The sequence below is a fragment of the Anabrus simplex genome, chromosome X (genome assembly GCF_040414725.1).
Source record: "Anabrus simplex isolate iqAnaSimp1 chromosome X, ASM4041472v1, whole genome shotgun sequence".
NCBI classification, from domain to species: Eukaryota; Metazoa; Arthropoda; class Insecta; order Orthoptera; family Tettigoniidae; genus Anabrus; species Anabrus simplex.
In genome coordinates, this window is record NC_090279.1 from 187,748,848 (window position 1) to 187,765,740 (window position 16,893).

Below are 16,893 nucleotides of genomic sequence, written 5' to 3' on the forward strand. Positions count from 1 at the left end.
CAACATGACGTTAAAAATGATAAACAAACGACGATGAAAAATAACAAAGCGTGCACCGTGTCAAGTGTATACATTAGAAATACAAAGGCTGTTTCGAGTTACTATAATATGCTAATGACAGAGATTTTGATAACGAATGGCATTATTAAATAATTAATCCAATATCAAATTTGGTAATTATGAGGTTCGCCCAACTTGTTATGGGACCCGCTGGAAGCGGGAAGGTACGACAGTCTGCTTTGAGTTAACCTTAATCTTTCTTCCTTTAGTTGGCCTATATATCCGCTTGTTCAAGCCTGTGAATTTATTTTTGAATTAATATAATTTTTATCATGTTTTCCTCTTCAGTCTACTTATTGCTCTACGTTGGTCAAGCATGCCTCAGATCAGAAAAAGCAGATAGACGTTGTCAATCTTGACCCTGCAGCAGAATATTTTGATTACCAACCAGTGGCAGATATTCGGGAACTTATTCACTTAGATGATGCAATGGAGGATGAGGAATTGAGATTTGGACCAAATGGTGGATTAGTGTTTTGCATGGAGTAAGTTAATACACTTAGAGGGTTTTTGAATATTGTAATATAAAGTTGTTTTCCATTCACATTGAAGTATCGGTACTGTTGGGTAAGGACGACTTGGTAATCATAACCCACGATTGATTATGCTAAGGAGTAATTGACCACAGCAAGCAGCTACATGAAATCTGATTATCCTCTTGTCTGTGTATGTTCAATCCGTTTCTTAATTGACAGGTTTCTGCTTGCTCTCCATTTCCTAATTGTTTTTCTCTTGTCTTTCTTAGGTACTTATTAGAGAATGCTGAATGGCTTGAAGAGCAGTTGGGCAATGATGTGGATGAGGACTATATTCTGTTTGATTGTCCTGGTCAGATTGAACTTTTTACCCACATGACTGTAATGAAGCAGCTCGTCCAGTTGCTAGAGCGATGGAACTTTAGAATCTGTGCTGTGTTTATTGTGGACTCTCAATTCATGGTTGATGCTGCCAAGTTTCTGTCGGGAACAATGGCTGCTTTGAGTGTGATGGTGAACCTTGAGCTCCCCCATGTTAATGTGCTCAGTAAGATGGATCTGCTGAGTAAGACAGCTCGAGGACAGTTGGACAAGTCTGTATATTGCATTTACATTCTCTTAATATTTGCATGTGGTAGTAAGGCATGTTCCTGACTGAACCAGTTGTTACACTGGTTTGGCTTTCATGTAGTTTATTCAATTAGGTGAAATTTTGGTTCTCAGTTTGCAAAATATAGGTTATAGATCCAACTTATTGGCAGGTGCGACAAACTCGCAGTGCATTGAATAGGCTTGCCAACATCGGCAAATTATGTACAGCTACTGAATAACACGAAAGGTGAATGACAAAGATAAAAGATTTCCTTGCTGTGTGGACAATATGCGCTGCAACTATAGAAAAGAGCCTCTCAGTAGAAGTTCTGCCCGTGCTCACCAATCTTAGTAGCATTATTAGGAAGTAGAATTTAAGCAAATCTTACTTGGAATTCCTTTCAGAGGAGAGATGTGTTCATTGCGATGTTCTGGAACCCACCATCCTGTCCCAAAAACTACATTTACTTTTATAACCTAAGGAAGAGGATCATTTGCCATTGTCCATTGGTAGACTACATACTTGCATTCCTATTAGTTAACGTAAAGTCGCATGTGACGTTATTCACGTCAATCATAATAACTAGATTGTATTACCAACCCCAGCAGAATAAAAACACAAAGAACCAGGGCATATAAAAAAAAAACAATGCTAAATACAGGATAGGAATGATTTTATATCAAACTTACCTTAATGCAGAGGAGGCAATCAGCTGACAATTGATAATGAACTGAAATTCGCGGGGGCGAGTTAAATCGAACACAGAATGCTCTGCTATCGCACTAGGCTAAATAGAATGTGCTCACGCTCAAAGACTTGGTGTTATGAAAAGGTACTGGAAAAAATTAGTAATTCAGCTTTGCACCAATAGACCGTATAGAATGTGTTATAATCTCCTCACATCAATCTCAGTTATGAAGAAAGTATTACCAGTGCAGACCAATGGTGTATGCACAAGGAAAACTATCAGGTGAAACTAGAGGCCTAACCTGGAGGCTTACGCCTCCAGACTCCCTTTGCTTGCCCCAAATCACTGGTCTTGTCCACCTCTACCCTAACCAATTACGTTTACACAGGGAACTAGAGGCCTATTGCCGCTTTGCAGCGGCTCTAGCCTGGGGGCTTACCCCCAGACTTCCTTTGTTTCTCTCCAAATCACTGGTCATGTCCACCCCTACCCTAACTAGTTCTTAACTAGAAAGGTTGTCAGCCTTGTCGACCATGTCCCCCGCGAGTAAGCGGCGAGAAGTAAACTAAAGACAGTCACTCGGCTTGAAGCCAAGGCGCTAATGTTGGTGAGCATGGACGGTAGGCCTAGCAATGATAGCCTTTCAAAGGGAGTGACAGAGGTTGGCCTGGACACTCAACAAAATGGTTGATAAGTGATTTACCTTTATTAGTGTGGGAGATACAATGAGCTGGCTGCGAGTACAAACTGGTGGAACCGCTATGCCTGTTTCAAACTCCATGCTTTTCTTATTTTCACCAAATTGGCAACCCTGCGCCGATACATCATGTGAGCTGTATCGGAAACTATATGAAGATTGCCTTTATCACAGTTGGCCAATAGCAACAAAGAAAATGGTTGCATTTTGTAGTTCCAAGCTGTCTCTGTTTTAATTCTTCTGTGTAAGTTAGAACACTGTTTGGGGCAGGTTGTGGGTCCCTGGCAAGTTTTGAGGAAAGAACTGTTCTCTCTGCTACTTCAGGTATCATAAAACATTCTTCTTTTTATGATTCCAACATCTGAACTGGATAGAATAGAATGGACTATATTTATTTATTACTTACAGGATTTCCCAATTACAGATGATGTAATAGAAAATTAAATAAAAAATTAAATAAAAATAAACAAATTATAACAGATATAAATCTTTACATGTTTTCTACAGATTATTTACATCATTTACAAAATTATCACGTTACACCCTTGAGAAGAACTTTCCAAACTGCAGTGGAAGAGTGGTGAAAAATGTCCAGCGACCCTTCCTGCTGATTTATGGTCTTAAGGACTTGCATGAACCAAGAATTTTCATGTGCAACCCTCCTACATTTGGGCGGGTGGAATATACATTTCTGCCTCGTTCGTCTGCTTGGAACGTGAAGTGGCACCAGTCCCAGTATAGCCGGACAGTCTACTTTACTCTTCAAGCATTTAATCGCTAACATTGCGTTCACACATTTTCGGTACGTTGCCAGCGTATTCATTCCAAGAATGTTTACAGATTCTTCATACCTGCTTGACGAGAGTGGCACGCCCAAGAACCCAAAACTAATCCACTTCATGAACCTTATCTGTACTCTCTCAAGATGTTGTATGTGGCCTTTCTGATACGGGAGCCCCACCTCACAACCATACTCGAGACAGTGTCTCACCAGGGAACAAAACAGTGTTTTGGCACATGCAATATTACTGAAATCTTTACAATTCCTTTTGACAAACCCCAGGAGATTGAAAGATTTCTTTATAATACCATCGATGTGTTTCTCAAAGGATAAGCCATTCCTGTTACTAAGAATTACACCTAGATCATTACACTCCTCCACAAAACTTTCACACTGATTTTATATCTGTGAGATACAGGTGTTAATTTTCTAGTAAATGACATGACACCACACTGTAATTTATTCACTTTAAGGGACCACTTTTCACACCACTTGCATATTTGCTTCAGATCTTCTTGTAGATAATTACCATCACTGTATTCTTCTATGACTCTGTATGGTTTCAAGTCATCAGCGTACTAGAGACGTTCACTGCTCTGAACGACTGTAGTAATATCATTTAGAATCAAAACAAGTAGAAGAGGCCCTAACTGTGATCCCTGTGGGATGCCAGATGAAGGTTGATAGGGGTTAGAGATCAAACCCTCAGACTTCACAAAACATACTCATTTTGTCAAGTTGCTCTTTAGCCACTCGAAAATACTCCTGGACACTCCATACGCATACGCTGACAACTTTCTCAACAAGGCTTCGTGTTGTAAAGGGTCGAAGGCTTTGGAGAAATCAGTATATATCACATCAACCGGTTTACCTTTGTCCAATGTATCTGAAATTGAAGATAAATAAACTGCTAGATTGGTAACAGTTGATGTGCCTTTAACGAATCCATGCTGTAATGTATGTATTGATTAAAAGAGTCATACAGGCGATTATATATGACTTTCTCTGCTACGTTAGATAAAATTGAGAACAGCACTTCTGGTCTGTAATTATCGAACATCTTATCATCTTTCTTAAAGATAGGGATTACGTAACGCTTTTTCCAATCACCTGAAAAACACCCACACTTAAATGATTTATTTATAATTTCACATAGTAGAATTGCCAGTTGGGAAGCACATTCACGGAGGACGATGCCAGGTATCTCATCAGGCCCACATGATTTGTCAATATCCACCGATGATGGGATCCGTGTCACTTCTGCCACATAAGTTTGAATAGACACTGGATCTATTGAAAATGGGGGAGAAAAAGTTGCATTTCAGGGCTCGGAAGGAGAATGGTATTTTGTGAAAGTTTGCGCAAATGCGTTTAGAATTTTATCTTTTTCGTGGATTTCAGTTCTATTTGTTAGCATAGTGGGAGGCAGAGGGGAAGATTTTCTTTTATTATTAATGAAATTCCAAAAGCGCTTAGGGCGTATGATGACGTCATCTTCTATAAAATCTATAAAATGGTATTACCGTTAATAAAGTATTAATTAAGTATTACTTAGCACGCTTCAGTTTTTTTACATTCACTTTGTAATGTGGGAAAACTGCACATAGTCGCACTCTTGGTCTGATCTTTTGTATTTCCTTCTCGCCCTTTCTTTTTCCTTCAGTTTCTGGATTAGTACCAAGAAGGATATTTTCTGATGTTAATTTTTTGAAATGGTATGCTGACTTTTATGACCACATATAGTAAGTAATAAAAAGTGTTCATAGCTTCATCCACAGAGTGGGACTCTCTAATCATATCCCAGGGGCACAGAGATAAAAGGTCCTTCATTAAAGAAAAATCAATTTCTTCCATGCAAATATGACTTTGTTTTGTGCTTTGAGGCAAAATGTCCTTGGCACAGGCAGGAAGATTTTGATGGTTTGGTGATCAGAGTGAATTACATATTCAGTTTTGACGCACTCTCCACTCTGAAGTAATTTGTTTGAGACTAAAATTAAGTCTAGAAAATTATCATTCCTAGTAGGGAAATCACAAATCTGACCAAGATCAAATTCATTAATAATTTTTAGAAATAAGAATACCTCCTCACTTCCTCTGTTTGATAATGTGTTGTACTTTTGATGACTCATCAGTTTTCCAAGCTAATTGGCTCAAGTTAAAATGACCGCACACTATAACAGTGTCCCGTGAGTTGAGAACATAATGTAATGTTTCCCAATGTTTGATGTAGGTCGCTAAGCCGCTCGTTCACTTCATCTGGAGGCAAGTAGCAGCACACAATGAAGACAACATGACCGGGTTGAGGGTTGACTTTCACTACTTGACACTCCCAATTCCCAGCAAGCTCAGGCTTCGACATTGGTCCAAGGTCAGGCTTTACAGCTAGTACTGTAAAACACCTCCACCATCCAGTTTTGAAGTGTTCACGGAATTTCTGTCCATAAGAAATACAGTGTAACTGTCCATTAATATTTCAGTATCGGCTACAGTTTCGTTAAGCCAACTTTCGCTGACACAAATACAGTCATTGTTTTCTTCACTTAGTCCAGTATTAAAGGCAGCAAGCGAGTTAACGCATACTCCTCATATTTTGATAGAAAAATGTCATACCTTGATTGCTTTGGTTGGGTCCTGGGTTCAGTTGTACATCTCCGGAGAGCGCTAGCATTAGGGCGGCAAGTAGATAGCTGGATACCTGCGGACAAGCCGGCCCCGTAACCGCTATCCGTAATCACTAGAACTCTTTCCTAAACTGTGTCTTGCGCACTGTCAAACTTAAGAGAACTGTAATCACATCGGCACAAACGAACCGGACCGCAGGCGTATTTAACTATCGAGAACACAATTATTACTCGGAGAACTACCGACACCTGAATATGACAAGCCACCATCTTGATAAGCACCAGAGCACCTCCCTGAATCGAGGAGAGTCGATCCAAAAGATGCTCTTTTCACTTCAAACAAAAATCGCTATTTCATCCACATGCATTGCAGTAGTTGAATACTGTCGAATGCCATAAGTAATCCAGACCAAAAAATTATGTAATTTCTTAAAAAGTTGTTCCATACCAGATTATGGGTACGTTTCATGTGCCTTTTATTATATGTTTCTTGCATTTTCCCACAAGTTTCTTATGTTGGAAATAGCTCATTTTGAGCAGACACTCCTAAATTGTGCTAAATAGTTCCTGCGATATTTTGCTAGTAGGTCTATTAATTGTCAGTGATAGGTTAGGCTGTAGATCACACTTAAGTAATTTCAGTATCGTACACAATGTTGAAATAGGCATAGACCAAATTGGTGTCGCATAAGAAAAAGTCTGGTGACTGTTGTCGTTGGTACACTGTCTGAAAATGGTTTTCCATGGTTTCCCATTTTCACACCAGGCAAATGCTGGGGCTGTACCTTAATTAAGGCCACGGCCGCTTCCTTCCAACTCCTAGGCCTTTCCTATCCCATCGTCGCCATAAGACCTATCTGTGTCGGTGCAACGTAAAGCCCCTAGCAAAAAAAAAAAAAAAATTATCGCTCTCTGTCACATGTTGGCCAAATGGTATTGAACGAATGCGTATCTTTGGTCCTGGTGTAAGCTATACCATTTATGTTTACTTTACATGCCGTAAAATTCCCTGCCCATGCCTTTTTCGATTGCACTGTTTCTAAATTTATTTAAAAGTTTCAACCGGCGGCTCGTGCCCTTTAGAAAAATATGCTGTAACTGGTTTCACAACATTTAACAGATTCGCATAATGACATTATTCGGCTAATGATTTGCTGCCTCTATGAGTGCTGCTCTTTCTCAACCATCGCACCAAAATCTCACTTGCGCTGAATAGTACAAGGGAAGCATTTCGTTTGGTTCAGACAGATTTTGATGACACTTCGATGAATTTGTCATAAAATCGACGACATTGTTATAATTAACTGCTAAAGAACACCTGGGTGGTTTGCAGCTGTATTGACCTCGCGTATGCACTGTAGAAATGCACTGATAGTTTTATTTTAAAGTTACATTAAACAGTGAGCTTTAGAGTGAAAATTAGATTTTGACAACATGAACAGAATGTCTTGCTCGTCAAACTCATTTTACTAACATGCACAGTATATGAATATTTCAAAATATTAGGCTTTTAATACTTCTTTGTCTTTTACAGTTGAAGCTAAAATATGTATAATATGAAATCCTCATTATTTGTATATAAACTTGCATGCTATAAATAGCCTTAAACTTTCGGATTCTTGTTGAGAGTCATTCATTTTGTCACACCGCGGGTAACATATATAACAACGTCAATCATGCAGCGATGTTCTGGTGTCTTAATTGATCATCCTACCATGTTTCATTGAAATCGCTGCCATTTACACACCACATTCCATTTAAAACTGGAGCAAAAATTTACTGTCAATAAATACCGGTACGAAAATATTTTTCACGGCAGAACGGTTATCACCATTGAGTTCCGGATGTCACAGCTCATCACGTTACTAAGTTTCATTACAATTTGTCCGGTCCAAATCAAACAACTTCCTTGTTAGTTATATTCGTTTATGAATATGGATAGCATTTTGTATTATTTCTATGTTTTGAAAGTTTAACATTTAGACAGTTTAAGCAACAGTATATGGGTACTGGTTGTATACTATATACCGGGTGAGTTGGCCGTGCGGTTAGGGGCGCGCGGCTGTGAGCTACATCCGGGAGGTAGTGGGTTCAAGCCCCACTGTCGGCAACCCTGAAAATCGTTCTCCGTGGTTTCCCATTTTCACATAAGGCAAATGCTGGGACTGTATCTTAATTAAGGCCGCGGTCACTTCCATCCCACTCCTAGCCCTTTCCTGTCCCATCGTCGCCATAAGACCTATCTGTGTCGGTGCGATGTAAAACAAATTGTAGAAAAAGTACATTATATGCTGAAACACCCCTCGCTATGCACAGGTATGATCAATAAACTCTTCATATTCGTGGAGAATGAAGTACAAAGCGTGTTTAAGAAGTGTTTGAGTGACTTTCAATGACCGCAGAAAATTATGCATTTGAATGTGGATCCTAAATGTGATGATAAATACAATGCAACTTCTTACACAATATTTTGAAGGAAACTTAAATCAGTCGTTCCCAAGCTGGAGTGCACGAGCCACTACGTTTATGTAAGCCTAGAAAGAATTTAAATAATAACTGTAGTGATTATTGAATATTGATTAATACGAAAGGTATAGTTTGCACAATAGGCTCCCAAGTGAAACACAACTGAAGAAGAAGAAAAGGCTGTCAAGAACTATTCTAAATGAAAAAAATATCGGTGCGTGTTCCATTTCGGTTGTACTTGTTTGTTCTGCTCTTTTCTCCCTTTCATGTACAAGATTTTCCATTTGCAGTTGCAAAACTTGTTTTTGTTCTGAAATGAATTGTTCTGTTTTTTCGAGAACACACTGTCACTTTTCAATCTTTTTTGCTTGCAAATCTAACACTTTTCATCTGTTCCAACAAAACCACTCTTCCTAGCTCTCCGATTGTTAATTCATTCGTCAGCTGACAGATACCAGAGCCAGTGTGCGAGACTCATCTCAAGCGGAAGGAGACAAGTCTCGTTAGCGAGAAACAAACTTTATTCATATACATGACGAGTTCTGTCTCGCAAGTGACTTCCGTCTCAATCCTCCTTCGAGACTTGTCTCCGAGTTACATCTCATTTTTGTTCATATCACCCAATGGCTGTACCAGGCTAGAAATAGCCACACGAAAATATTACCTATTATTATTATTATTATTATTATTATTATTATTATTATTATTATTACAGCTGTAAATCAGAATAAAGTTCCCACTATGTTTAAATCACAGCACGCATGCGCTCCAATAGCCACGCCTAATGCCGGGCTCACCCAATCCAATTCGAGTAACACCTCTCAAGCAACAACACGGACGCACAATTTGAAACTCACTCCCCCTTCCCCTCCACACTCCACCCCTCCGTTACAGCATCAATACTACACTAGGAGTAGCAAGCTTAGTCGTTCAGACACAACCAGAACAAGTGGTCCCAGCTAACGTCGACAAGACAAGTAAGTTCGTGGGATAAACACTCACTCTGCAATTATTATCACATTGGGTTCTACATTCATCATTCTAATTCCCCCTTTTTTTCTCTTATCCAGTTACAGGCAACTCATATTCCTCCCAAGGTTGAACAATGCACCAATGGGAAGTTAATCAACAAGAATGATGTAATATTCCAAATTTTTATCCGATGAGCAAAATAATGAATGATATCAACAATATGTTTCCAACTTATATGCTTCAACCTTAAAACATAACCATACTTCTTTCTAAAGGAATATTCAAACAGTTCAAACCCTAAAATGATCGACTTTAACCAAGGTTCTGGTTTTGTAACAATTCTTACAACTCAGGCGACCATAACAGTTGAAGAAACCCCAACTCACGCTGTGATAAATCTATAGTCAATACAATTTGAGAAACCCCAATTCATGCTGTGATCAATCCAATCTACAATTTGGATGTCTAGTCATTATAAAATAAATTAATTCATTGTTCATAAATTCTGGCAATGTTAATGTAGATATTGTACATATTGTACTGTAAACTATGTAAAAAGCATATTTAGTATTAAGTTCCAATGTTTATATTTTTAATTCTTGACCTTAAGATTAGTATTAGGCTGAAGATGCCCATAACATGTCCCTAACTGGTGTTCATAATTCATGTAGAATTTTATCACACTAAAAATATATATTTGTATTGAAAAGGTGAACACAATAATTTTAATCTTGACAGAGTTTTATTTATCTGTAAGATCGTGGGAATCAACGATAATGGAGTTGAGTGTGAATGCTGTAACAGATGGCAGCACAGGGAGTGCATTGGTCTTTCCAAAGGCGAATTGATACAATCAAAAGACGGAATTGCAGACTTACGTGGCTATGTGCGCTCTTAAATAAATAAAACTGTTTATATCAAGCATCATATAAATCGAATCAGAATTTCTTAGGAAGGTCAGTTTTGTTTTTGCAATTATAGATTTTTATTTCAAATGCTGTACCCCATTGAACATTTCACTAAGTAGTGGAGGAGAGCTTCGTAATTCCAATCGAACATCACTGCTCCCTTCCCTGGAAATTGTGTTTACTCTCTCTCTTCGCTATGATGTAAGCTGCTCGCATTTTTCATCAGGCCAGCCCGGCCGCACTGGGGTACCCAGCTGAGCACCTCTGATCTAAACCACTCACCGTTGCATGCACTTCGTGATCAGTACCACCGGCACTGTGGTCTGACACACACTCAGGATCCTAAATACTCGAAGCAGATAATTTTCACTAGGTTTTGTCTCTACGTTACCGGTCTAGTGACATAAAAGTTAGAACTCTTGCGATTATGCACATAGCATTCAGTAAGTCATATTTTTGATGCCATCATCTATTATATGTTGCAGGTACCTGGAACCTGATGCACAGAGCCTTCTGGGGGAAGTGGAAATGGGTAGCAGGTGGCACAGCAAATACTATGGTATGACAGAAGCCATAGGTCGCATCATTGATGATTATAGCCTGGTCAAGTTCTACCCCCTCAACATTCGGGATGAAGAAAACATAGCAGACTTATTACTAACCATTGACAATATAATCCAGTATGGTGAAGATGCTGATGTAAAAACAAAAGACTTTGAATACCCTGACCCAGAAGATGATGATAATGATGAACAGCCACTTGAGTAGGCTATTATTTGCCTTGAGGATATGTGTGGAGAGTTTCATTCAAACCATGACAACTTATCGATGTATAGTACAGCTAGTATGGGAGGGGTCATTTTCAAACTGTATTGAATTACTGTTGAAGCTTCTTATTGTATGAATTTTTTATAAATGAATTGCAGTAATTATTTGACAAGCATTTTGACTTTTGTATATCCCATACAATGTTCCCCAAGCACCATTATTTCTTCCACTCCCGATTGGTTCTCACTCCTTTATTATTTATAAATTTCATATTTCGTATTGATTGGATTCAATGTAATGGACAAGAAAAATGTTTCACCGATCAATACATTTATTGTGAATGAGTTATTGCACTAGTACCGGTTTCGGCCTATCTTGGCCATCATCAGCTAGCACACAAATTTACAGTCATTAGACAAAATTACAAAGATGTTGTGTTAGAGCATCCGGATGTCTAATGAAAAATGAAAGTAAAATATATTGCAGTATGTTGCGTTAAAATATCTCTGATTAAAAGTGGTGATGGTTATAATAAACTAAAACCTATTGATTGAGCATGGACATGAGTACATAAACACATTAAAATATGGCATCATATGATGGCCAAGATAGGCCGAAACCAGTACTAGTGTAATAATTCATTCACAATAAATGTATTGATCGGTGGAACATTTTTCTTGTCTATTACATGGTTCTCACTCCATCAAGCGAGCTGGGCATGCGGATAGGGGTGCGCAGCTGAGAGCTTGTGTTTGGAAGATAGTGGGTTCAAACCCCACTGTTGGCAGCCCTGAAGATGGTTTTCCGTGGTCTCCCATTTTCACACCAAGCAAATGCTGGGGCTGTACCTAATTAAAGCCATGGCCAATTCCTCTCCACTCCTAGCCTTTTCCTGTCCCATCGTTGCCATAAGACTTGTCTGTGTCAATGCGTTGTAAAGCAAATTGTAGACAGGATATAGGCTTTTGGGCTTATGCCGTGTCAAGAAAATAAGATGAAATTCTTTACATTTCGCAGAGAACTGTGCTCTGCGTCATCAGAAGAAAATCTCGACTGTCTATGAGAAAGGCTTCTTAAACAATGAGCTTTTGAAATTTAGACGTTATAATAGAAGTGGAAATGGTACGTTCATTCGTCACCAGATGGCTGCCTGGATGCGGCACAGCGCTAGCGTTCGAAGCAGAATATGACCGAACCATCAGAATCAGTCTAAGAGGGTCACATAACGTGTACATAACATTTGACATTGACAGGTGTATGACATTGACACAAGCCTGGAATGAAACATCTGGCGATGAGGAACGTACGAATTTGGAAAACACTGAGAAGAAATAATAGTGAAGGGACAGGGAAGGGAACTACCTACATAAATCCTTAATAGCTGGCAACCAGGTATTACTTAATTGATAGCCAGTGTCTTTGTTGAAATTGTTAGGATTTCTACATATTTCCACAGCTTCCCATACATTCCTGGACCTGTAGTGTCTAGTGTGGGTAAGAGCTCAAGCATCTTGCTTGAGACTTTTTTTTTTTTTTTTTTTTTTTTTTTGTATAAAATGTTTCAGGGTCACCACTCCTCACTTGTACACTGCTTTTACTCTCATGATACATTTTTTTCTTGTTAATTTATAACATTATCCTCCACCACAATAACACGCAGTTACCTACACATGGCAGACGCCGCCCACCCTCATTGGAGGGTCTGCCTTACAAGGGCTGCACCCAGATAGAAATAGCCACACAAAATAATTATCTTGTTAATTAATGATTTTGGTACATTCCTTTTCAGTAGGCATTCCCATATATGTTTTCTCTTAACTGTATCATAAGCTTCTTCCAAATCCAAAAATACGAATATGATTTCCTTGTTCCTTTCCCAATGTTTTTCCATCATCGTTCGCACTGTAAATATCAAGTCTATTGTTGATCTATTCGGTCTGAAGCCATATTGTTCTTCCTCTAACTGTGTTCCTATTTTATCCCTCAGTCTTTTGCCGGTGACTTTCTCCATTATTTTTAGCCCATGTGATAATAGGGTTATACCTCTATAATTTTCACATTTCTTCCTATTTCGTTTTTTGAACAGTGGTATAATGCTTCCTTTTTGTCAATCTTTAGGTATCCTTTCATCCTTCCATATGGCATTGAGGGCTCTGTATAGCCACTGTAGTCCAATGCTTCCTGCTGCCTTAATCATATCAGCATTGAATTCATCTTTTCAACTTGCTTTATCGTTGGTCATTGCTTTCTCTGCCCTTTCAAGTTCCAACCATGTTATCAGGTTCTCTTCTTTTTCTTTATTATTTCCATTTTCTTCTTCTTCCTCCGAGCAGTGATCCTCATGATAAAGTTTTTCAAAATACTTTGCCATCACTTTTGAAGACCCTTTCCGTCATGTACTACAGATCCATCTTCCCTCTCTAATGCCTTGATTTTTTCTTGATTTATTCTTTATGATTTTATTACTCTGTATAATAGTTGCTGATTTCCTCAACTATCTTGCTCAATTTCGTTGGTAAACTCTCCCCGAACTTAATGTTAGAAATATCTCTACCAAATAAGAACATTTCACATACTGTTCCACAAGCAAGATGTGATGTGATGTGTGTATTCAAAATGTTTAAACAATGCTATCTGAGTAACATTAGTTATGAAGTTTAGGTCTCATTATACAAAGCATTGAGATATGACCCAAATAATGCTCTACACTGGGTATTTGTTGTGTATTTATTCTGAACTATGAATAAATCATCTTTTGAATGCTCAGGTTTTGAAAATAATGAATAAACAATATTCAAGACCAATTGCCTATTTGTAGTTGTTTTGTATTTCTCTTACAAAAGTGGAAAACTAAAAGGGGACTATTGTGAATAAATATTTGGTAATAACCGATATATTCACAGCAATCTCAGTCATATCATACTGCACAGTTAAGTATTGGATTTTGAGTTGCATACTATTAAATTATCAAAGTAATTGTGTAGTTCTTGGCTACTGGGTTGACCAATAATTTTTATTTTCTGATTCTGCTACTCTCTGTGAGAGAAAACCCTACAGTGGTAATGAATGCACTCAAATTTGGGCCAGTAAATATAAATTCCATATACACTCGTGTTCATAAAAACCAGAGCACCTTGAAAGAATGGAGCTAGGAAGTTCATATTCACAGAACATGTGCATTATTATGTTCTGAAGAAATGGTTAGTATTTGAACCACGTCGGCCCCCAGGTTTAAGGTCCACATCGATATCTTGGCGCATCACCACTAACTGGTAAAATGTGCCTGTGGCTCTCGTTGCTATAAACCGAAGGGAATGGATCAATGTGACTTGAACAGATGTGCAGGATGCCTCGGAGATGTATGCGAGAACCGCACCATCCAATTAGTGAGTTTGAAAGAGGGCGCATAATTGGCATGAGAGAACGTGATCGATCCATCCGGAAAATTGCTGCTCGTGTGGGATGAAGTGTGTCGGCAGTGCAACGGATGTGTACAGAATGGTTCACAGAAGGCCATAGAACATGACGAGATGCGCCTGGTCGCACCACCCAGACCACCCACCGAGACAACAGACACGTCATCTGAATGGCATTGCAGGACAGATCTGTGTCCTCCTCAGCTCTGGCGCAACAGTGGAACAGTGTAACACATCGTACACTATCAGGAATGACAGTCGCCGTTTATTACGGTTCGGGTTATCGGCATGGCGCACAGTGGTCTAAACACCGAGTCTAGCCGGCAAATAATCAATAAAATCGAAATCAAGAAATAGCTGAAAAAGTTTGGGAACTCATTCTAGACACCCTAGGTACCTCATATCTGCCCTACATAATGTGCTTGGAATGTGAAAGTGGCAGGGAATGAAGCACAAACATGACAATTTTAAAAACTTGGAAAAAATTAAACATTTATATCTTATTGGGACCAACCAGGATATTGAAGAACCCCTTCTTGGAGGGTATTTGTTGAGTAAATTGACAAGGATAAGTCCTTCTGAACACGCTAAAAAGACCGTATCAACCACTTAACTCCTCCATGTTTTAGATTTCACTGTACTCCGATTTTACGTTGTTTTCAGGGCCGGAAACCGAAGTTATAGGTAGTTATGTGTTAGTGATTGATTTAATTGATATTATACACTAAACTAAAGATTTTGCACCAAAAATCAACTGCCACTTCTTACAACTTTTTGTTGCAGGCAGTATTTGCTTATAAGCAACCCGAAAATTTTCACCGCACTACTTTTTCTTATCAGTATCATTCCCCCCTCCCACCCTCTATCCACAACGCAACACCCACTGTCTGTGACTCATGGCCTACCGCTCTCCGAGCCTTTCTATACCAGGGATCTGACTGTATTTCTTTACATTAAAATTTGTTGTTTTAAGGTAGTTTACGAAACACCATGGATGAACAAAAGCAAGATGTTAAAGATCAAAAATCCACTATTCAGGAGGCTTTGTGAAAAGAGTTGGGCCTGAAAGTTGACAGGGTTGTTCAAGGGACTGGAATCTCGAACACTGGCAACATCTTAAGAAGGTTCTATTGCAATCCGAAAAAGGCAGTGGAAGCAATCGGAGTCAGCAAAGAATTAATTATCAGATTTGCTGTTATATTGCAGGTACAACAACAAAATGCAATTGAATCGTGCAGTCGAGTAAGGAACTAAGTCAGATTTTGCTACTTTTCAGGAGAGCAAAAAAAACTGATTTTCTTCGACACGCTTCAATGAATAGTTCCCATTATTTTATATAATATTTAGTTCAGTGATAGATATGTAACGGAGGTAACAGGAAAATGTTCAAGAAAAATTTATAAATTTTATGACCGTTTGAACTTTTTTGACTTAGTTCCTTTCTCCAATAATACCGGAAAAAAAATTGAGTTTGGGAATAAATCTCTCATACAAACTACACCAACATTTGTTATATATTAAACATAGCATAATGCAATACATAAGCACTGTTTACAGTTTATCCAACAGAAAAAATCAGGGAAAACAAATACAAATGACCTTGAAGCGCCAAATAACTACAGTATTACAACTGAGACTACTAACCTAAGGGGAATTCATTGGCTGCGAAATAATGTCCAAATAAAATGCCAAAGCATCCTCATTCGCAACATATTTCAACAGCTTATGCAAGTCCTTTATCTTCTCAGCTTTTATTGGATCCCCACCCTCTGGATATGCTGCCATTGGTTGCAAGGAAAATGTGCAAAAGTTACCTTTCCCAAGATGAAACGTATGTTTCACAATGCTGTTTATGAAGGGAAGTGCTACAAGAACTTCTGGTTTCTCTGACCTATATCTGTATTCTTTAAACGAAGGAGAAAATGCAATCTTTCCAGCACGAGGAGTATTCTTTGTCGATGTTTCAGCTGATAGTCACTTTTTAAAAAACTCAGCCCACCACTTGTCAAAATTAAGTACTGCACTTGAGTCTACTAACTTAACTGTAACATTTGCTTTGCTGTTTACAATAATTGCCATATACTCTTCGATAGTATAAACTCTGTCTACTTTTTTAATGTTTTTCTTAAATACCCCAAAGTCCCTGTCGCATGGTAGGAATGAATGACCCCTCTCGGGAATGTACTGTCTAATCTCCTTAAATCGATTTGAAGCTGCCAGGCCTAGCATTAGTCTTATGACCGTATGGTTCTTATTTTGGCCTGGAGAACCATCAGAGAAAACGTGTAACTGGTCAACATTTTCTGACACAAATTCGTCTATATAATCTTTCAGGAAAGAAGCAACTTCATTCGCACCCTTCTTTCCTTGGCCTTCATGATACATATACACAACACACTTGTCCGTTGCAAGATCATGAATACAAAACACATTCATCCACAACTG

At 38.6% G+C, this 16,893-nt stretch overlaps 1 protein-coding gene across 1 annotated transcript; it reads left to right on the forward strand.

Annotated features, from left to right (window-relative positions):
- The first annotated feature begins 27 nt into the window (after positions 1 to 27).
- Positions 28 to 11,207, forward strand: LOC136886811 (GPN-loop GTPase 3). The gene is made up of 4 exons (XM_067159635.2): positions 28 to 224; positions 349 to 545; positions 806 to 1,129; positions 10,750 to 11,207. The coding sequence occupies exons 1-4, from the start codon at positions 180 to 182 to the stop codon at positions 11,030 to 11,032; spliced, it is 849 nt and encodes a 282-aa protein (XP_067015736.1). The 5' UTR covers positions 28 to 179; the 3' UTR covers positions 11,033 to 11,207.
- The last annotated feature ends 5,686 nt before the right edge of the window (positions 11,208 to 16,893 follow it).